Raw genomic sequence first — 22,031 nt, 5'->3', positions numbered from 1 at the left:
CATCCGGTCTGCTCTAGAACACCAAAATCCATGCAGACGTACATTTTTGTGTGTATAAGGTTAATTTCATCAATCACAACAAAAATTATCAATGATAAAAATTATGACTTTAGTTCAACGTAAAAATGAAAAGAAGATCCAGAGAGTGGGGCCAAGATATTGCGATTTATCCTGCTCTGAGCATCCAACTCGTTGCATAATATATTTGTTGGCATCTTCAATTAGAAGAAGACATTACAGTCCAAGAAGGCATTTACAATATGAGAAGAAATAAATATTTGTTTTATCAACTATCAAGCCATCTGATGGTTATCATGGTTCAGTAACAAATAGATGACCGAAATATCTTTGCATTTCAAGCACTCCAAGCCAGCGATCCTTATTTGAGATGTCAAATGGAAACCTGGCCTCATTTTCATTCTTTCGTCTTATAGATTGGGCAGTTGATATTTTTGATATTCAACAGGCAACAGATAATTCTAATTCATGAAGATATTTGCAAAAAGGTATCTTAGCTGGGAAGAAAATTTTACAGTAGACATTTATGACTAGAGTACTAAGTTGGAAAAAATATAATTGGTTTCTAGACCACATTGAAAAGTATAGTTACATACACAATACTTTTGAAGGTTCTAATGTAAACAGTTGTTTAAGATTAATACAAAAGTAGCTGAATTGCAACCAATTTGAATGAAAAGATTGCAACAGGAATGAAGAGTTATAGAAAAGCATTAAAAAAAACAAGTAAAAAACCAAACTTTCACTGACAAAAGAAAACACTTTTCTCTCTATCCTCCAAAAAACCTATGTCCAACCACATGCCACCACAACACGACTATATGTAACAGAGAGGCCATTACCTAAACATTTCAAAGGCAATGAACCCCTAGTTAGAAGAATTTTCATGTTCTAACATTGGTTATCAAAGGTAAGTAACCTCTTATTAGAACAAAAATGTAAGCTTCTTCAGTCTCCTCTAGCATTGAGCAAAACCATGATCATACATTTTTCACTTTTACATCAAGGGTAGATTATGTTGATAGATAATTCAGAAACAATAAACAGGAATATGTTGTATTTGAATAACTAAAGCAAGCACAAGAAAGCACTCTCCGATCTAACCATGATGGCTCTTCCTCAGGATCTAAATCACCAACAGGAAAGTTGTTCTCTCTCTCTCTCTCTCTACCCTAAAATTTCAAGAAATTTGAACTCTTTTTATACCATTCTGCATATTAATTCCAAATGGCCTATAACAATTTAAAGGATGGAAGAAATAATGCAAAGAACGAGGGTGAATTATAACAATAGAGGAAGGGGGCCAAGCATTTATCATTTATGAGATTTGATGAACAAAAATGGAGATCGAGGCCTAACGAAAACGGAGGTAGAGGCCAAGCATTCTCGTTTATTACGCTAAATCATCGAAAGCTCGCCAATTTCTCCCCAGAACATCACGTACTCCTCATTTCCATAACTAAAAGAGTCAAAATTTTTTAGAGCGTGCAAGAAACCTTTTTTCTCGGAACTCAATCAAGAAAACCTGTCTTTTGCAGCACAGCATTGCGAACCCGGCGCAGATCCCTCCCCTTGAGCGTCCTCCCGACTCCCTCCAACACCGAGAATGGGATCATCGACGGTCCATTCCCCCAAGCCCTCGCCACGATCTCGTGCGGCGGAAGCATCTCGTACTCGTCCCCGTCTCCGTCCACTCCCTCTATCTGGAACTCTTCCCAGCCTTTCTTCACCTTCGGCGGCACGGCAGGCACGTTGACCGGCGCTGACTGCTGGTAGATCTTCCCGGCGGGCATCGACAACGAGCAATTCAAATTCTTCTTGGAGGTCACCGGGATCATCCGGGCGGAGGTCACAGGGGACGCTTCAGCCGAGGGCGGGGACGGAGCGACGGCGGCCTTCCGGTGGACAAACGGATGCAGCTTCTCGTCGTCCTCCGAGAGGGCGGCGAGGATGCCGGAGCTCAGGAGGGAGATGTGGCATGGTCCGGCGCCGGGGAGGGCGGAGAGGGAACGGCTAGGTTTCCGGGTCCCCACGACGGCGGGAGGGACGGGTCTGGTGGAGCCGTCGCGGATCGGGTCGCAGGGGGAGGCCTCGGAGCCAATCCAGAAGACGTCGTCCTCATGGAGCTCGTCCCCGGCCGGGGCGGAGGGCCGGGTAGGTGCGGCGAAGAGGCCGAGGAAGCGGTCGGCGAGGAGGGATCGCTGGGAGCGGAATGTCTCCATCACCCTCGCCCTCCGGCGTCAGCGGCGGCGTCTCTGGCTTCCGTCGGTGGCGCTCCTGTTGCGCTCCACCACCATCATAAGAAAGGACGGGCGGAGGAGACGTGAACCGAGACTGGAATAGGGACCGGAGGGGGGACCGAGACGGGGATTAAATGCCGGATGTGAGGGGATCATCCGACGTGTTGCGGAAGCAGAGGCGTCGGACGCGGGGCCCTCCACGTACGCCTTCTATCACAACGTCCGCATATCAACCAATACGCGGTTACATCATATGCCTTCCCTTTCTCCCGTTCTTGGTCACCAACGGCGACGATCTTGTTCGCATAGAATCTCACGTGCACGGTGCCTTCTCGCTGGCCCTGGAACCGAGGAAGCCCGTCTCATCTGTCTGTTCCCGAACAGCGTTCTTCTCCGATGCATAACGTGTGCTAATCTCAATCGATCAAGGCTTGGGCCCACAATTTTTCTCTGCATATTCGGAGCCACGTACATATGTTTTCATGTACGCTGTGAGCAGACGGATACAACAGCGAGCTAACCTTACGTCACCCGGGAGGTGTGAGTCCGAGGAGCGCACACGGCTCAGATCGTTTGTCACCAGCCTCGCCGCCGTCGGATCATGAATCAACGGTTGTGCTGTGTGCAGGAGAAGAGGACGTGCGGGACGCATCCCCGTGCATGGCCTTTACATGCAGTGGGCGGATTCGTGTCGCAATGGGAACCCATAAAATGACACTCATATTATCCAATTGTGTCACTTTCGAAATAATAGATTATTCATAAATTGCATGGATAAATGATAATTTATTTAGCATTACATCGACCACTTCAACATGAGATGATATTGATGGTAACATGCCACCTGATCTGTGCACTCCAACAATGCAAGATTAAACCAAAAAACAATTGGTGGGAATTCTTTCTCTCATTGTGCCATTTAATTCGTAAAACATCACCATCATGCGTTGGATGTGAATGTGAAAGGGTTGTCGATTATATTATGGGAATATTAAATGTCCAAAGGCCGTCTACAGTCTTTAATGCAAATCTTTAAGAGTCCTAACGTCGCAAAGCAACTCTAATGACCTATTAGCCTTGTAAATTATGGATTAGAAGGGGTTTAACATCACATAATGCTGATCACAGGAGAGGGTATTATAGTCATTTAAGCACCGGAACGGGCTCATTTACTATAGCCCAGCTTCAGTAGTGACAACGTGACATGACGTATGGGCCGCATGTTCCGGAGGGGTATCATGGTCATTTGAAGCACCTTACATGCAACAAAGAAGGGCGAGCCGGATAGAAGGGGTCGGGGATTAGGGTTTGGCCCTTGCTCCCGCGGGGGAAACGCTGGATTTGTCGGCGTCGTCTTCCTGCCTCCCGCCGTGACCATGGTGAGCGATCCGAATCGTCTCATCGCGTGTATTCAATTGTTCCGCTTCTTCTGTGGCCTCTCCGCCGCTTTGTGTATCCACAGTGCGCTTGATCTCAATCTTCCAAGTAACAACTTTTACGTGTCTCAGCCTCTGATATGCTTGGATATCCATAGTGGGGTTCTACATCTTCTCAGTTTTGTTTGTTATTTTCGTCCTTGGATGGATTATGGATCGTTATTTGTTTCCATTAGTGTTGTCTAGTTATGTGCTTATAATGGCATTTGGAGGTCTATATCTTAGATGAATCCATATGTTCTGCTTTGCTCGAATCTAATTTAAGTATAATTTGGCATTAATTCTATTCCTTATCGATTGGATATGGATGTGCAGTCTGGAAGAAGGAAGACTAGGGAGCCGAAGGAGGAAAATGTGACGCTTGGGCCAGCTGTGAGGGAAGGAGAGCAAGTATTCGGGGTTGCTCATATCTTTGCATCATTCAATGACACTTTCATTGTGGGTCACAATGCCTTTTTTTTTCTTCTGTATACAATGAATGTTATTCATCTTTGCATTATTAACATTCTCTCTTTTTTTTTTTAAATCTGCAGCACATTTATCGGGGAGGGAAACACTCGTTCGTATTATAGGTTATGTCTAGCTTTCTACAATGTTTTACCTTGGATGAGATAGGATGAAACATATTTACCTACTTCACTAGATTAGTCAGTTTATTCTTGTGCAAGTCAGCAACATGGTCATCCATGATATTTAATGTTAATGGCTTGTTGAATTAGGCTTATAGTGGTCTATGCTGCCCTTGAATATCTTTTTTTTTTATAGTAACAAGAAAGTTGAGTTGGTTACAGTGTAAGATGGAAAATAGTAGACTAAATAGTGAAAGTATAGTATAAAGTGAATAAGAAGTGATAATTAAGCAGTGATAAAGTCTTCTCATGTGTAAATAGTAAATATATTACATTTATCTAAATAGTGTCAGCTTTCGAAAGTTCAATCAAGGGGTTATGTGAATTATTTTCATGCATGCACATGTTTGTGTAATTTGATGTATGTGCTTGGTTTTCAAAGTGTCGCCCTTAAGATCGCCTTCCTCCCAACTTATGGAAGTATTTCAAGTCATAGTCACACAATATGAATAACTTGGTTTCAAAGAGTTCTTCTGTGAAACTTTTACGTTTTCCGTTTGATTTTGGGCTCTGTTTTGTGGCATTTGATATTCCTTAAATGTGAACACTAGAGCGAGCTGCACTTCTTTTCTGTGGCTCATCTGTTGTCATTCAGTGGATTTCTCTTGCCAGTGCTCTTGTGAAGTGCCTATTTCGTGGCATAGGAATACATTTATATTCAAACAAAACCTTTTTTAGTAATATAGAAAAGAGACGTGTATGTTATCAAAAGCTAGTTTATGATGTTGGCTTAAAATGTTTGATTTTATGATGATTTGATAGACCAGGTTGCTGTGTAGTAAGTTAATAGTAAATGAATTTTGTTTCTAACAAAAGTCTTCCTTTATTTGGTAGTTTTAAATAATTTGGAAGGATCCGCTAGGTGATTGGGTTTGAGTTCCTAGAAGACAACATTAAGCTCTGTGATAAATATATATATGTATGCATGCAAGCAAGCTAAGAACCTCTGCTTCACAGCGGAACCAGGGACTGACAGTTAAGAAAGGTTAGAAATTGTGTAGCTTGGTGGAAGAACTGTCTTTTCCAGTGACATTGAAGAATAATTGACTTTCACTAAATAGTTGTGAAAGTATAGTATGAAGTGAAAAAGAAGTGATAATCAAGCATGATCATCAGAAATGTCCATGAAGTGAAAAAGAAGTGTAACATGGTCATCCATGACATTTAATGTTAATGGCTTGTTGAATCATGTTTACGGTGTTCGGCCTTGAATATCTTGCTGATAGTAATAAGAAAGTTGTGTTGGTTACAGTGTAAGATGGTAATTAGTAGACTAAATAGTTGTGAAAGTATAGTATGAAGTGAAAAAAAAAGGTGATAATTAAGCAGTCATGAATGTCAGCTGATGTGTAAATAGTAAATATGTATTGCATTTATTCAAGATATATATATATATAATATAATATAATATAAAATTTTTATGCATGCACGTGTTTATGTAATTGATGTTTGTGCTTGGTTTTCAAAGCGTGGCCCTTAAGATCACCTTCCTCATACCTTATGGAAGCATTTTGAGCCATAGTCACACAATATGAATGGCATGGTATCAAAGAGTTCTTCTGTGAAACCTTTCCTTATTCCATTTAATCTTGGGCTGTCTATTTTGGCATTTTATATTCCTCAAATGTGAACGATGGAGTTAGCTGCACTTCTTTTCCATGGCTCATCTGTTGTCACAGTGGATTTCTCTTGCCATGCTCTTGTGAAGTGCCTATTTTGTGGAATAGGAAGACATTTAGATTCAAATAGAATCTTTTTTTAGTAATTTAAATAAGATATGTGTATGTTATTAAAAGCTAGTTTATGCTGTTACTTTAAAATGTTCAATTTTATGGTGATTTGATAGATCAAGTGGTCGTGTAGAGTAAGTTATCAATAAATGATTTTTTATATAAAATTCTACCATTATTTGGCATTTTCAATGATATAGGGTCATCTTGGTGATTGAATTTGAGTTCCTGGAAGGCAACATTAAGTGCTGTAATAAATACATGCAAATAACATCTGCTTCACAAAGGAACCAGGGACAAAGAAAAGACCTTTCTCCGGTGACAGTGAAGAATCATTAAATTTCACTGTACTAAATTTGTCAAAAGTTAAAACTACCTTTTCCATTCTCTCTTGATGCAAGTATATAGGGTTAAAAAAAATCTTTAAATGAATAACAATGCGTAGAATGTGTTGGGTAATTTTAATAACATACGTCCATGACATAACACACATAATATGTAATTGGTGTCTTGGTCAATCTTAGGATGTCTCACTGTGTATCAATCTTGTTTGCATAAGGCATGCACATCACGTACAGGACACCTGTTTTCTCTGGCTGTCTCTATCCTCTTCTCTGATTGTGTTATTTTTTTATTGCAAGTGTGTTGTAATGTGAATGTTTTGTCATTTGCAGGTGTTATGAAGGTCAAAGCTGACAGGGATGAATCATCTCCATATGCAGCCATGCTTGCAGCACAAGATGTTGCACAGAGATGCAAGGTCTGCCATTTTGTAGTGTACATTCTTGATACTTCCATTGACTCGTTGAAATGGTGTTCATTCTCCATTTTTCCTGTAGGAACTTGGGATCACTGCTTTACATATTAAGCTGCGAGCTACTGGTGGGAATAAGACAAAGACACCTGGTCCTGGTGCTCAATCTGCTCTTAGGGCCCTTGCTCGCTTTGGCATGAAAATTGGCCGCATTGGTAAGATCCTATGTTTTCACTATTGCTTTTTTCTTTGTGTTGTGTGAGACAATTGGTATGTTATCTGGGTTGTTGATGGTTTTTTTATGCTTAACATGTTTGTTATTTTCCAAAACACATTAATCAATTGGTATAGTTATGCCAACTTTAACTTGTCAATTTGTATTTTTCCAGTTATGTTAGTGATGCAATCCATTGGTAAGATCCTATGCTATAACTGTATGACTGACCATTAAAAGCTTGTGATGTGTTATGGTCACTTGTGTTTTGTTACCCACCTTCTAGCTTTCCACCTGTCAGAATATACAGCCTACTAATGCCAGCTTGCTTTTTTTGGCATCAGTATTAGGTTCCTGTTCTGCATTGTCAAGTTGTTGTTATCAGTTTGTATTCCCTATAAAAATGTCATATTTTTTGCTCTTCTGATTTGTTGTTCTATGTCGTAGTACGATTACCGTGTCTTGAACATTATTTTACAGTTGAGGTGATGGTTCATGCCTATTTGAGACTGACAGCAAGATTGTAGTTCTAGATATATATATATTTTTGGTCGCTGGTCTGATCAAAGTTGTTAATTTCCAACGTAATCTCGGAAACATGCTCTATATTATGTGACTTCCGTAGTTGGGACATTAAGAGCTATATTGTTGTAGTAGTTTCATTATCGGGTCATTTTGGATCATATACTTTCTGCTTTGGCTTTTGCATCCAGCAAGAAGTGTTTTCTACTGATTACTCGTGTTTTCTACTGATTACTCGAAAGAATAAGGTTTTGACATTTACACCTTTCCGAGCTAGCATAACATAAGGTCTTTGTAGAACCCTTTTTTTCCTTTTTGTACAGAATTTTGTATCTTGTACAGAATAATTTTAATGAACATTACATGTCCCGTTCACATCCAAACTGGATTAACTTTGTGTTTCTATGTGGCATCGCAGAGGATGTAACTCCCATCCCTACAGACAGCAGCACCAGCAGAAAGGGCGGAAGAAGAGGGAGACTGTAGTTCATCAACCGTTGTTCTCTTCCCTTCCATTTTTCTTGGTGAACTTATTTTAGTTGCTACCAAAGGGTTTTTAGTTGTTCAACGATGAACAACGCTTTGAAATCTGTAATTTAGCTGAAGCTATGACCGAAATGTGCATAATCCTAATTTCATGTCGATTGATCTCCACAAACATGGAATGAATGTTGACAGTGACTGCTTGGTTGCAAGCCATGAATTCTAAATCTGCACCGTATCGTTCGGACTGGATCAAAGTGTGTTGTCCGTGTTATCATGAGAACTTGGGAAGCTTCGTTATATCATTTTATTCGAGTACAATCAATACCACATGATTCGAGTCCAGGTCCCCAAGCCACGTCGTCGGCCGGCGGCCCGACGCCAACCGCGACATCTCCCCCAGTTTTGGCGGCTCCTTCGCCGGCTCCGCCGCCACCCTCCGCGTCCCCGGCACTTCCGCCGGCTGCGTCTCCGTAGCGGCAGTCACGGACGGCCCGTCTCCGACGCGGCTGCCGCAGCATAACGCCGCTGGTAAGCTCGGCCAGCACCCTGCATGCTCCGCCCCGCCCTCCTCCCTGGACGATCGGCGGGACCGCCTCCGAATCCCGTCCCCCTCGACCAGGACCTCCCCGAAGCACGAAACCTTGGGTGACCCGGGCTCTTCGTCGGGCACCACAAAAGGTCCGCCTGCCATTGCCGCTGGTGCGGAATGGCTTCCTGGGAAAGATGGAAGCGTTGTTGATGCGGCGCCTGCCTCGGCCGCTGAGATGCTGGAACTTGGGGCCGAGGTCGATGCCAGGGAGGATGGTCTGAAGGCAGCCGGAGAAGCGCTGCGAGTAGGACGGCAGCTTGGGGTTGGGGATGGAGTTGGCGTGCAGCCGCTGCTGAGCCTGCGCCTTGGCGGAGTCCTTGCGCTCAAGCACGGGGGCGAATGTTCTGGTCAGGGCGCCCTCGCCGCGGCCGATCTGCGCCTCGATGGACTCCAGCTGGAGGTCCACGGTGCGGTAGGCTACCGTCGGATCGCTCCCGTCGCAGCAGGCGAGTGCTTCGCGGTCGACCTGCCGTTTCGACATCAGACAAGGCAACAAGACAACGCCGAAGACGAAGAAAGACGGGAGAGAGAGTGCGGCAGCTTTGGAGCTTTGGCCGTGCGATCGGCCTCTGTTGAGCCAAATGGAAGGTTGAGTTTGGTACTTGCCGACGTTCTAAACGCCTACCGGCCATTGCCCATTGTTCTCTCGTTCCTCCGTTGCTTCTTCCAGAAGAGAATCAACTCCAAGCCCGGGCAGCATCGGAGTATATAAAAGCGTAGGGGAAGCAGGTCAACTGAGAGGCCATGGAATCAACAGAGTGCCAACGTGGGTTTGACGCATGCAGAGACCATCCTCCCTACAAATCATAAACATATGATTAGTTTATGATTTCTTATCAAGATTAGTAATACATATATGATAATTATCGACTCAATAAATTATTATATAATCTCATTGGGCTCTATTTTAGAAATATAAATTTGTATGCTTATGTAACACCTTACTTCTACTCTCACATGTAACTTACATATATTATCACTAAGGTAGGATGTGACTTTTCAGTTTAATTACTAATATTAATAGAAGTATAGTAAAATAAATAAATAATCTTAGAAATAAAATATATTAATTTATTAATATATTTAATAAGGTTTCTTTATGCATAAAAGATTTTAACATCCGTGCATAATTATAACCTATAAGAAAAAATACACACATATAATATATCTAAAATTTATACTCATAAAAATATTCATAGATAATCATTTGTATCTATGTTGAAATGGGCTCGCACGTGCTCATTTTTCTACTCAATCATTTGGGTGAGATACTAATATATTTAAATATAAAATAATATTTATAGTGAGTAATCATTCAGTAAGTATAAACCTTTATAGTTTTATTTAGGTGAATATGCATTATGTTTTATATATAACATTTTAAAATCATAGGTATAAGACATTTAATGATAAACATATGATTTCATTAGTAAGCATAACCTCACAGTATATACATAATAAATTAATAAAATAATTCAAAGTAGTTATATGTACATGTAAGAATCATATATTATTCATAGACTTCTACACCCCATATAATGCACTCTCACATTGTATGTTATCATTATATATATATATATATATATATATATATATATATATATATATATATATATATATATATATATATATATATATATATATATATATATATATATATATATATATATATATATATATATATATATATATATATGCATTCATACATCACATGTTATAGTATATACGTGCACTTCCACGTTACACGTCATAATATATATGTATATTCTCATATCATATGTTATAATACATACGTGTATTACCACCCCACACATTGTACCATATGTCTACATTGTATATCGTAATATATCTGTGCACTCTTACATCGAATGTACATACAATATATTTTTATCATAATTTATATATTATTATGCTTATATAATATATACATTAAGGCTTATGTCTAGTGTATATTTAAGATTAAGATCCAGTTTAACCCTTGTAGTTTTAGTCATTGATCATTTAAGCCCTTATGATTTTGTTTATGTCTAAAATAACCTATACATTTTCAAAAACATAGCATACAAGTCGTTCCTGTCAAGTCTGAGTTAATAAATGTTAGAGTTTGCTTACGTGACAAGTTGACTCATAATAAATTATTAATATAATAATACGTATAATTGATTTTTTTTTAAAAAATCTATTTTAGCCCATGTGGTTTTGATCATGGACCACTTAAGCTATTATGGTTTTGCTCGTGTCTAAAATAACTCCTACATTTTCAAAAACATAACATATAAGCCCCTTTTGTTAAGTCTGTTAATAGATGTTAGAATATGTTTCCATATAATAACATATGTAATTTAAATAATAATAATAATAATAATATATGTAATTTAAATTAAAAAAATTGAGACCACCATCAATGGCGAAATGAAGCGTCGTCATAGAAGCGACCACCAGTAACAGCACTGAGCCGCTACTGCCTAGTAGAGTGTCATACGCACGCAACCTCTCCCGCGCTGATGACAATCTCAGGAGCTTCCGGTCCTACCTCAGATGGATGTGCATCGATCAGTTCGACAACATGCAATGGTCTCTTAATCCCTCTTCCTCCTCTTGAGTGTCTTTGTCCCCATTATCTCCTACTTCATCCTCTTCTATGCCCCCACCCATCGTGCCTATGACGTGGTGGTCTAACTCTCCCTCACCTCCGCCTCTAGCCTCTCCTATCTTTGCCTCTCCGCCTTCGTCCTCTGCTACGGCCTCCGGTACTTTCTCTTCCTCGACAAGATAGAGTTTTTTTAAAAAACTTAAATTACACATATCATTATATTAATGATTTATTGTGAGTCAACATATCACATAAGGAGACTCTAATGTTTATCAACTCAAACTTGACGGGAGGGGCTTATATGCTACGTTTTTTAAAAATATATGGGTTATTTTAGACATAAACAAAACTATAAGGACTAAAATAGACACTTTTTTTAAAACTTAAATTATACGTATCATTATATTAATAGTTTATTATGAGTCAACATGCGATATAAGTAGACTCTAATGTCTATTAACTTAGATTTGATAGAATGGGCTTATATATTATTTTTTAAAAAATATATAAGTTATTTTAGACATAAGTAAACTATAAGGGTTTAAGTGATCCATGATCAAAATCACAAGCTAAAATGAACCTTAACCCTAATATTTATATTATTCAAAATATATCTTTTAAAATATATTATGAATATAGTAATTTATTTGATCACTATTTTTCAATGAATTAATCTTATACTTACCTAATTTAACTTAAATATGAAGATGCCAATTATACGTCACGTATTTTAATTATTGACTCTGATAGAGAGTGACACACCTATCAAATTAGGAGCGTAGGGATATGATATATCTTAATTAAAAACTCGATCTTTTGAATTATTCATTTATAAATTCATAGCAATAATTTATAAAAAAATGATAAAATTTCTTCTAAAATATACTATAATCAACCTGAAAATTCATCTAAATTTTACTATAATTTTTTAATAATTTACTTTATAATCATATGAACTAATTAGTATCAATCAAGCCATCGCATAATTTCACTTTACTATTCTAATTGACCAAATAATATTACATTATCATAAAATTTGTATAAAATAGGAGATATATAAAACTATAATACACATCAAATTTGAACCGAAAACAAAATCATTTGAAGGCCAAACTATTTTCTCAATTCAACTATCAACACTTATTTTATTTTATTAAAATTAGATTGAGACTATATAAACTTATAAACCTCATATCTTAGTACACATAGGTTATATTCAATCTTATAGAACTATAAGAGAATATTTTAAAACATATCAAAAGAACAAAACCTAATCATATCCCTAAAGGGGTCAATTCAGCTCAAATAAAATTCCTTTAAAAATATGAGATTATGAACCTCTCATGTTTGGACATTATCAGACATTATCAGACTTTGAAAATAAAATTCCTTAGAACTATAAGAGATTTATATAAAATATATTAAAAAATTAAAAATTAATTTGAAGCCTAGGTTACTCAAAAGTGTTGAAAAGATTAACCTATATTCTATAAAACTGAAATAATATGTATATGAAAAGAAGAATTAAAATTTTCTTATCACAACCTACTTAAGAGCTAGTGTTTTCTTACCTCCATGAAGACATGGTGAAAAGCTAATAGATGATAGGAGGAGAAAAATGATTATAGGTTATTAGGTGAGTAAGAAGGATGAGACTATAATAAGATACATGTGTTTAAGATGTTGCTTTGAGGTCTATGGTTCAATCACATTATGTCTCATTTTAAAAAAAAATTATTAATATACTTTTAATATTATAATAACTTCTCGAGTCTAATTTGATTTGAAAAAGATGACATTTTTTATCGAAACTCATCATCCAATCACTAATATATCTCAACATTTTTAGTATAACACTCATATTTGATTTTCATTTTTATTTATATTTTTTATTACTTCCTTTATGTACATGTTATTTAAAATTTAAATTTCTTTACTTTAGTCATGGTCAAACTCAGATTCACTTAATATAGATTACAATTCAATCGTCACTTCTAATTACTATATACATGTTTATTACCGTAACTTAATATCATACCCAAATCTACTAACATACTTAGGCTTGTTGCATTGATGAACTATATCTTTTTATTACAAAATATACTTAAAATAAATATTGATGCTTACATATGTTCAATCCACATCTCGTAGAATACTGTAAATAATATTTTTGGAAAGTATATATTTTAATTTTAAACGTTGAAAACATGAGTATATTATTTATCATATTTATGAAATATAGACATCACAAATCATGTTACTAAGTGAGGATAATATATATATATATATATATATATATATATATATATATATATATATATAATTTGTGTTTCTATTGATATAATGATTATAATTCGTGTGAAACTCGGATCATTTTCGAAATCTAATCAATTTTCTAAGGAGCTATACGAGTTTACTTTTATATTAACATGGAGGATGATTAATATCACAAGAATACCTCACAACTTGAGGTAATTTTAACAGACTGATATTTGGCATTCAAACCAAGATAAATTAGATGATATACCAAACAAGATATATATATATACATGTATATATATATATATATAATCAAAATGAATTATAATTTCATCATCATATGATTATATTTTCTTTGAGAACACCTACTAATTGTCAGCATGTAATTTAGCCACTTGATTGTCTAAAGGAAAACTTCAAATGGTTCATAGGATTATTCTCCTGATGAATGCATCTTCTTGTTAACTATAGTGATCTAACAAATCTAGGGTTCATCGAGTAGAATCATGCATCGGATGTTAGTAGTTCAAAAGTAAATTGTGAACTTTAGCAATTCACACCATATCTGATTCATCTCATCAATGTTTTCTTCTTATATATGGATACATACACACAAAATACCACAGTTAATTAAATAATATGGATAAATGATAAAAAATGCCGTGAGTGATGTGTAAATCTCAAGAACTTATCCTAAGTTGGAGCAATGTGGAGGATATAAATCCACCAAAGATTGGATGGTTCAGCCGTCGATGAAATATGTCGTGTAATCAATCTCCTTCAAGCTCTCTCCATCAAATAATGTGCTCGTTCAATGCATGCGAGTCGCAGTGACTACCTCGTCCAAGGAAAGATGACTTTGAGACCTCTGTCAGCTTGCCTCTATCCAACACAAGAACTCTATCTGCCATTTGAACTGTCTCCAGCCGATGCGCAATTATCAAAACCTGAAATCCAATTGGATAACATCATAGCGGTTTATGATTCCATTACACATTACTTATGCACCAGGAAAATGTGAGCATGTAAAGTATGAAAGGTTTTTTTTTTTGGATGGGCTACAGTAAAGCAAGAAATTGTGCAACTCAAATTCTTTCTTGGTCATAAGCCTAACATTAATAAGCAGCACGAAGAAACAAAAAAGCATAAGAACTAAACTATAGCATGAATTTATGAGACATGCACTCGTCTAATGGATGATTTAGCAACTTCCATGGAAAAAGAATAGATAATTGAAGAAATTGCAATATCCAATCTCAAATGTTTCTGTGCAATGAAATCTTCATCGTAAATCCACAACTAGCATTTTTTACTATATTGGATCATCTGAAATTTTTATTAATTTTAAGAACCAAATACGACACGAGTTAATCAGCATTCCATTTGCCATATAGGAAAATTAGACAATTGCTTTAGCAGAATCAAAGACTTATCTACATTTTATTCTCAAGAGAAAAGCTTCCTATTTGACTCACGCAGAGCATGTGATGTGAGTATATATCTTGATATTGATGCTGAATGAACTGAAAATTCAGCAAAAAGTAATGAATACACATCTTCACAAGATTGGATATTTTAAAGACTTACAGTGTGATTTGCCATTAAATGCTCCAAGGCTTGTCTGACAAGCAGCTCAGACCTACTATCCAAAGCGGAAGTTGCTTCATCCAAAATTAGTATTGATGCTTCCTGATACAGTGCTCTTGCAATGGCTATCCTGTTAACAAGTGAAAAAAGTTCCATATGTATATGCCATGAGAACTTTCCCAACATTTGGTATCAGTGCTAAACACAAATACACTTAACAATTTATTCACCTCTGTTTTTGACCTCCACTAAGACGAGAGCCGCCTTGTCCAATATTAGTTGCATAGCCTTTTGCAAGTTTTGCAATGAATTCATCAGCATTAGCAATCCTAGCAGCATTTTCAACATTCTCCTGGTTGATTTGTCCTGTTAAATCCCTATAGCCAATATTTTCAGCCACTGTTCCTGAAAAGAGCATCTAAAACACAAAAATTGGACATTAATATAAGAAAACAGAAACCATAGTGTTTAACATGAAATGACATGCAATGATATGCATGCCCATTTTCTGGGCTCGTGTTAATAAAGAAGTCATCTGTTACTGTCAGTTGCTAAGTAGATCTAATTTTTCAGTCAACAGTAAAAGGATGATGCCCATATTGATGTTGCAAGACAAACATGCATCTGCTACTTGAAGCTAAACATGAAAAAGGTGTTAGCCTTGTCTTTGGAAATGGACCACCAACGGAGACTTGTGCAGATCAAGCCTCGCCCAGAGCTCACATACAGTAACAAATGCAGGGTCAGCATATATCCATGTGACACTATTGGATATAACTAAGAATTAAGAGGTCAAGAAAAAAAAAACAGAAAAGTAGAACATTAGTTGCTCACACATCACTAGAAACCATTAACTCGGCTAACTTCTTTCTGCCATATTCTCATTTTTTCCCCTCCTGTTGTGATTCAAGCTGTAACTTATCTACTGCTACCTTAACATTGTCTCTATACTAGTTCAATGACCAATATGCAAAACTTGACAGACAACTAAAATCTCATCAAAATTTGCTCTATATCTTTGTGCATTCATGTGGATGTTTCGAGTAATATTATCACAACAAATCTAGTGTTTATTATTTTCATACATACAGACAGTTTTGGCTAATCCTCTAACTTATCTGGAGCATGAAAAGTCATCATCCATAGACTTTCCAGATGCATTCTTACCTAATAATAATATGCTGGTTATTTTGTGGTAAATTTCAACCAAGATGCATGCTATACTTATCTTCATATCTTGAAAATATGATTCTGGAAAGTTTTGCAAGGATCAAGCAACAAAATCAGTCCTTTTTAGTCCAATATCTTTCAATGAGCTTTTCTACCTACCATAGGTGGCTATGGTAATTTGTCCAAGTACAATAAACAAGCATATCTTTAGAATGTATATCATGATGCTAAACAATGACTAGAGCCATACATTTCCGATCTCTTCAAAGAAAGAAGTTCATAGACTTACTGATTCCTGTGACACAATAGCAATGTGTTTTCTCAAACTTCTCAATTTGATATCTTGAATGTTGTGATTGTCCACAAGAATAGACCCTAGAAACAAGATACACATAGCTTAAGATATGGAATTCTACTTAACAGACAAAGCATATATACGTTCAAGAGACCTAGCAAACTTTGACTTTTTTAGAATTGGCAATTAATTATTCATGAAGAAGCAGTATAGATCACCAACCACATTGAGGATCATATAGGCGAAGGAGCAGTTTGCTGAGAGTTGTCTTTCCTCCTCCAGATGGCCCAACGAGTGCAACCCGCTCCCCTGGTCTTATGTGGAGATTCAGTCCATCAAGGATATATGGCATGTCATCTCCATATCTAAATGAAACACCACAGAACTTTATGTCTCCATCGACATAGCCCAAATCAATAGCATCTGATTTCTCGGTCACCTAAATTCAAAAAGCAATCAATAACAAGTATATGAAGGTACACACCAAACAAATAAAATATGCCACAAACTAGAAGTTATGCTTAATCTCCGAGATGTTCTGACTATACATTAGCATGATATGGACCTGTAACTTCTTAGAGATCAGTAAGCAATTGTGCTTAATGACTTAAAACTCTTACAGTACTGCAAATAACTCTAACTAGAGGATGCACAATATGTTAAATTTGCGGAACATAGGTGGTATCCTATGATGATAAATACCTTGGGTTTGAACCTTGTCAGATCCAACAGGCGTTCTATTGCTGGCTCTCCTTGCTTCAGTTCATTGTATGCTTTCCCCACACCCTATAAGTTTCAAAAGCTACACATAACATTCATAAAGAAAATACTTCATGGAGAATGAACAAAAAGAGATAAACAATAAGCATCGAATACCATCACCATCCGCTCGTCAAGTGCCAAACTAGCTTCCTATTAATGGTTCAAGAATTAAAAAAAAAAAAGGCCACGTTCCTGAGCTGTGTTTTCATGTTCACATGCTCATGTATAAACATGTAAGCTAGAGAAAGATGTTTGATATAAAAGGCTTATCTTCTTATACATAGCTGTTAGCTCTCTGATAATGCAAAAAACATGGACGCCATGATCAGATAATCATAGCCTGTAAAGAAAGGAAAATAAATGTAACAAGTCATTTTTCATCAACAGTAATCTAAAATTTTTTAGGGTTATATGAACTCTGTCTATCTCAGAACATAAAGTTGGCCCCATATTTCTGAGGTGGTCATCACAAATTAATGTTGTTTTGATGCCATTAAGCAAGAACACATTCTGATACACACTCAAGAATATCTGCATATTGCACAAAGGCATTCACTTCCTTGATATCCTTCACTAACACATGCTTATTAAAGTTTGCCACCACGGTTGCTTCTGTTAAGAAAATTTGCGAGGAATGATTTCATCAGTAAATGCTCATCAATCAATTGCATGCAGACCTGCCATACATAATAACCCAAAAATCAGTATGTTGGAAACTTGCTTCTTGGTAAGAGCATTGACCTAGTAATCGACGGCTCAAAGAATCTTCAAAATGTTTCATAGTGGGGCTGATTCCATAAATAGCAGTACACTTCAGTGGTGTTATTTAGGATGCATGTTATCCCAAAGTGTAAATTAGCGGTACACCACTAAGATGGTTACGTACCTTAATAGGCTCAATGAGAAGTGTCAGTGCCGTTACAAATGAGAGAAAACTCGAACAGTCACAGGAATTCCTGGAGACTACCACCGAACCAGCACAAAGAACTAGCAGCCCTCCTACATATAAGGCTTGCACAAGTTGAGGTATGAGTGCTTTCATTTTCTTCTTCTTCAGTTGATATACCAGATTATCATAGGCAAGCCTCTGAAATCGCAAGCTCTCCTTTGGTTCTCCAACATTGGCCTTTACAACAAGCATCGATGGAAGTACCTAGAAAGTTCAACCAAAATTCCAGGTCATCAGTGATTCTAGTGCGACGGTCAAATGAACATAATTTCTTTTCTTCATTAATGACAAAATACAAGCAAAGGAATCCATCCAAAAATTTCTGCTAATGATATTAAATATACCTCATTTAGGTAGGCCGAGAGTCTAGCGGAGGACAAGTTTGTTTTCTTAGATATCTTCCGAAGGATCTCACCGAGATATGCGATGGCAAGCAACACACATGGAATGGCCTACAAAAATGCACACACAGATAGCAATTCTGATCAACAACAAAAACACATAACAGAGCTATAGCAAGATCCACCATGCTTTACTCACCAATGCCGTTAAAAGCGAAAGCAATGGGCTGACAGCCACCATCTGAGTAGCCATTGCCACCAATTGCAAAGCGTTCGGCACCGTAGTCTACATTGGAATCAAGCAAAATGGATTGACATAGAGCAACTAGATATCATGTTAACCAACGCCAAGTACGACGGCGATAATGGCAAACCCTTTTCCTGATAGAAAGCTTACATTCAAGAGGGCATGCAGAGCATCGGAAACATCGGCCGCCTCGGCGGTCATCCTATATGCGACATCCCCTGCCAGAATGGCATCCTTGCCCTCGAAGAACGCCATGTCTCTTTGAAGCACCCGATCGAAGACGTGAACCCTGAGCCTCCACACGGACCGCGTAGAGGCTTCCAACAGGTACGCCTGCTGCAGGTAGGCAGCGGCGGAGCGTGCGCAGGCCAGCGCGGCGAGAACGGCCCCCTCTCGGAGCACCAGCGGGGAGCGGATGTCAGCCAGGAGGGATGGCAGGTAGCCGAGTTTGGGAACGGCGCGGCAGAGGCAGCTGACGGCGACGATGCTGCAGAGCCATCCCTTCAGGACAGCCTCCCACTCGACACGGAGAAAGGGCGCGATCTGGAAGAGCGGGGAGGAGAAGGGAAAGGGGAGGGTAATGATCCGTGGATGGGACTCGCGTGAGGCGGCGACGGCCAAGAGAGGCAAGGGCTGGGAAGGGGCAATGGAAGATGAGAGTAGGGAAGGGAAGCGACGAGGCGTTGTTCGGGTTAGGGTTAGGGTTCTGGAAGGGCCGTAGAAGAGGGAAGTGGAGAGAAGAGGGTGACAAGACGGCGGAGCGACGGCGGAACGGAGAAGCATGGCGGCCGACGTCGCCTACGAAACGCCGGTCGGGGTTGTGGAAATTGGGTCCGGCTTGTGCTGATTCGGTACGCAATCCAGAGCGCCGTCTACCTAAACATCCAATTGTCTTTACTTGTAAATGTGGGGTCCATTGCCAGTCAAACAGCTTACTTCCGACCCAGCCTCTGCGGTTGGCTGAGTTTGGGTCGACTGTGCCAAGAGAGGTCCACCGGATCCACATCTGGGCATCGGACCCTGCGATGCTTTCCGCGTGCACAACTGCTGAGATTCCGTACGAAATATCAAATGATACTTTCACTAATGAGAATTCCAAAATACTAAAAAAATGATTTTTAATAATTAATCCTAAATTATGTATATATATATTATCTACTCCTAATCGAATTTATAGTTAATCCTAATTTAAATTTCCTGCTTGGTCACTATTTCTAATATCTAATTCTGATGTTGTAAACAGATCTCGAATATGATCATGAAGGATATTATTTTGATAATTTTTAAATTAAAATAAAGAAAAACATTCTTAAGATATAATGAGATTCAAATACACTAGTCAGAGGATTGCATTTAGAAGTTTCTTTTTCCAAATTTATAGTTCAATTTTTTTCTTTTTTGCTTAATAATACAGTATATATTTAGTTATATATATATATATATATATATATATATATATATATATATATATATATATTATAACTATATCATGTATCAAAATACTAATGTTTCTATTGAATTGACAAAAAATAATAACATATACATCCATTATTCATCTATAAGTATTGATTCAACCTTATCCAAACCATTAGAAATGGAACTACACAGTGGTTTTGCATGTCCTCACACTGCAAAATGGCTGGGAAAAAACTTCTTTCCTCTCTCTCTTTTCCTAATCATCAATAAGAAGTCTCCTGTTTGATGGAAAGATTGGCTGTTGATGGTGCTGTGATAAGAGTAAGATGATCATCTTGTTCTTATATGAGTGTGGAGAAGAGAAGAACATTTGTTCAGTGAAGAAATCAGATTGGCAACAGTAAGAGGTTTAATGCCATCCATCCTGAAATGAGAAAAGCTGGAATCAGATTAGACTTGTCTCTTTCTCATCTCAATGCAGAGTAATAGTCTCTTGTCTCTGGTTAAAGTTGTCTCTCATCACAATGCAGAGTAATACTATCTTCACTAGGTGTAAATCAACTCTTTTTAGGGTTTATGAACATGAGATTGTGCTAAGAAACAAAGGTCTAATGAGAAAAAAAGAGAAAGTTGCTTATGATCACAACAAAGTAACTTTGTCTTGAGCAAATAGTTTGTCATCACAATGCAAAGAAACTGAACATGGAACCAGTTTTGTCAGGCTCATTGGAACTGTCTCCCAATCTCAGGAGTCAACCATCTGTGCCATGGAAACCTAGTTCCTTGTCTCAGATGAGAAAGGCAGCAGACATCACCAGAAATACATATGCTCTGGTATTTTATTCTAATGCAGTGCTGGAAAGAAGGCTCAATGTGTTTGTCTAATAAACCAAGAACAAGAAAAGCTTTCAACAGTTCATTGACTGCATAAAGCATGAACTTGATGCTTCTTTGATGTGTTTTGATTGCTGTTTTTGTGATAGATCAATCAAATATTTACAATTAACAATAGTTGACTTGGCTGTAGCCTGAACCTAAAAGCCAGGATGACAACCTCAGGCCTTCTCTCCTTTCTTGTCCAACTGGGAATGTGTGTGCATTGGAAATTACTCAGCAACTTGTCACAAAAAGTAGGTTATTCTGATGTAACTTCCTTGAAAGTTTCCTTCATCCTTATCTCATGTCTTCTTGATGTACAGTTTTCACCATTTGGTACTAAAGTTTACAAAGAATTGGATTATAAAGGAGCATTGTTTATTGTGGATGACTCACATTTATCCAAAAATATAGGATCAGCTGATTCTATCGGAAACTGTATCTCTTTTGAATCATTCAGCTTGAGCTTTAGTTAAATGACACCATCTAAAATCTCTCAGTGGCCTGAACTCACTCATGGATTATGCATCACTATCATTACAGTCATCTTGACTTATGAACCACTCCATTCCTATTGCTTACATCACATGCATAAAAGGTCAACTCTACACAGCCATTTGATGTAGCTATTACAATATCTAATGTTTGTCTTTTCTTGTTCTTGTTTTTGTTATGCCAGTATCCCATGTACATTGACTTAGTGCATTGCAAGTATTGATTGCCTTATTCTTAGGCTGAACAATATAAGGTCTGTATTACAGGAGCTGACTTTCACTTCAATTGTAACCTAATATGGTGTAAGACTTGGTTTAAGGCTGCAACTTGTTTTGGGATTTCTGACTTTTTTTTTCTGTTGATGGAAGACTACAGCCAAACCCCAAATCTTTAGTTTATGATACTGGCAATAAACAAATGATT

General features: G+C 37.7%; 3 protein-coding genes across 3 annotated transcripts; 1 reads left to right on the top strand and 2 right to left on the bottom strand.

Moving 5' to 3' along the window:
• Positions 1-1,308: 1,308 nt before the first annotated feature.
• LOC135641563 (protein S40-7-like) lies at positions 1,309-2,379 on the bottom strand. Its single transcript, XM_065157005.1, has one exon. The coding sequence runs from the start codon at positions 2,238-2,240 to the stop codon at positions 1,530-1,532; it is 711 nt and encodes a 236-aa protein (XP_065013077.1). The 5' UTR covers positions 2,241-2,379; the 3' UTR covers positions 1,309-1,529.
• A 1,120-nt stretch (positions 2,380-3,499) lies between these two features.
• Positions 3,500-8,277, top strand: LOC103988271 (small ribosomal subunit protein uS11y). Its single transcript, XM_009406821.3, has 6 exons — positions 3,500-3,637; positions 4,010-4,136; positions 4,228-4,266; positions 6,728-6,813; positions 6,893-7,022; positions 7,962-8,277. The coding sequence occupies exons 1-6, from the start codon at positions 3,635-3,637 to the stop codon at positions 8,027-8,029; spliced, it is 453 nt and encodes a 150-aa protein (XP_009405096.2). The 5' UTR covers positions 3,500-3,634; the 3' UTR covers positions 8,030-8,277.
• Positions 8,278-14,036: 5,759 nt separating this feature from the next.
• On the bottom strand, positions 14,037-19,673 carry LOC135640107 (ABC transporter B family member 29, chloroplastic-like). Its single transcript, XM_065154244.1, has 10 exons — positions 18,972-19,673; positions 18,774-18,860; positions 18,578-18,685; positions 18,171-18,437; positions 17,225-17,308; positions 16,745-16,961; positions 16,517-16,602; positions 15,288-15,475; positions 15,058-15,187; positions 14,037-14,417 (listed from the first exon to the last, which is right to left on the bottom strand). The coding sequence occupies exons 1-10, from the start codon at positions 19,602-19,604 to the stop codon at positions 14,265-14,267; spliced, it is 1,953 nt and encodes a 650-aa protein (XP_065010316.1). The 5' UTR covers positions 19,605-19,673; the 3' UTR covers positions 14,037-14,264.
• Between the last annotated feature and the right edge of the window lie 2,358 nt (positions 19,674-22,031).

The sequence above is a fragment of the Musa acuminata genome, chromosome BXJ3-6 (genome assembly GCF_036884655.1).
Source record: "Musa acuminata AAA Group cultivar baxijiao chromosome BXJ3-6, Cavendish_Baxijiao_AAA, whole genome shotgun sequence".
NCBI classification, from domain to species: domain Eukaryota; kingdom Viridiplantae; phylum Streptophyta; class Magnoliopsida; order Zingiberales; family Musaceae; genus Musa; species Musa acuminata.
The sequence above is the reverse complement of the archived record's forward strand: the minus strand, read 5'-3'. Positions and strand labels throughout refer to the sequence as shown.

What these genes read in the sequence shown, in the direction of transcription:
- LOC135641563 (XM_065157005.1), bottom strand. Translation starts at nt 2,240, where the DNA reads ATGGAGACATTCCGCTCCCAGCGATCCCTCCTCGCCGACCGCTTCCTC.
- LOC103988271 (XM_009406821.3), top strand. An exon ending in AACACTCGTTCGTATTATAG is followed by an intron (nt 4,267 to 6,727) that starts GTTATGTCTAGC and finishes TGTCATTTGCAG; the next exon opens with GTGTTATGAAGGTCAAAGCT. An exon ending in ATGTTGCACAGAGATGCAAG is followed by an intron (nt 6,814 to 6,892) that starts GTCTGCCATTTT and finishes TTTTTCCTGTAG; the next exon opens with GAACTTGGGATCACTGCTTT.
- LOC135640107 (XM_065154244.1), bottom strand. Translation starts at nt 19,604, where the DNA reads ATGCTTCTCCGTTCCGCCGTCGCTCCGCCGTCTTGTCACCCTCTTCTC. An exon ending in TTTCGCTTTTAACGGCATTG is followed by an intron (nt 18,686 to 18,773) that starts GTGAGTAAAGCA and finishes GCATTTTTGTAG; the next exon opens with GCCATTCCATGTGTGTTGCT. An exon ending in TGACAAGGTTCAAACCCAAG is followed by an intron (nt 16,962 to 17,224) that starts GTATTTATCATC and finishes TTTTGAATTTAG; the next exon opens with GTGACCGAGAAATCAGATGC.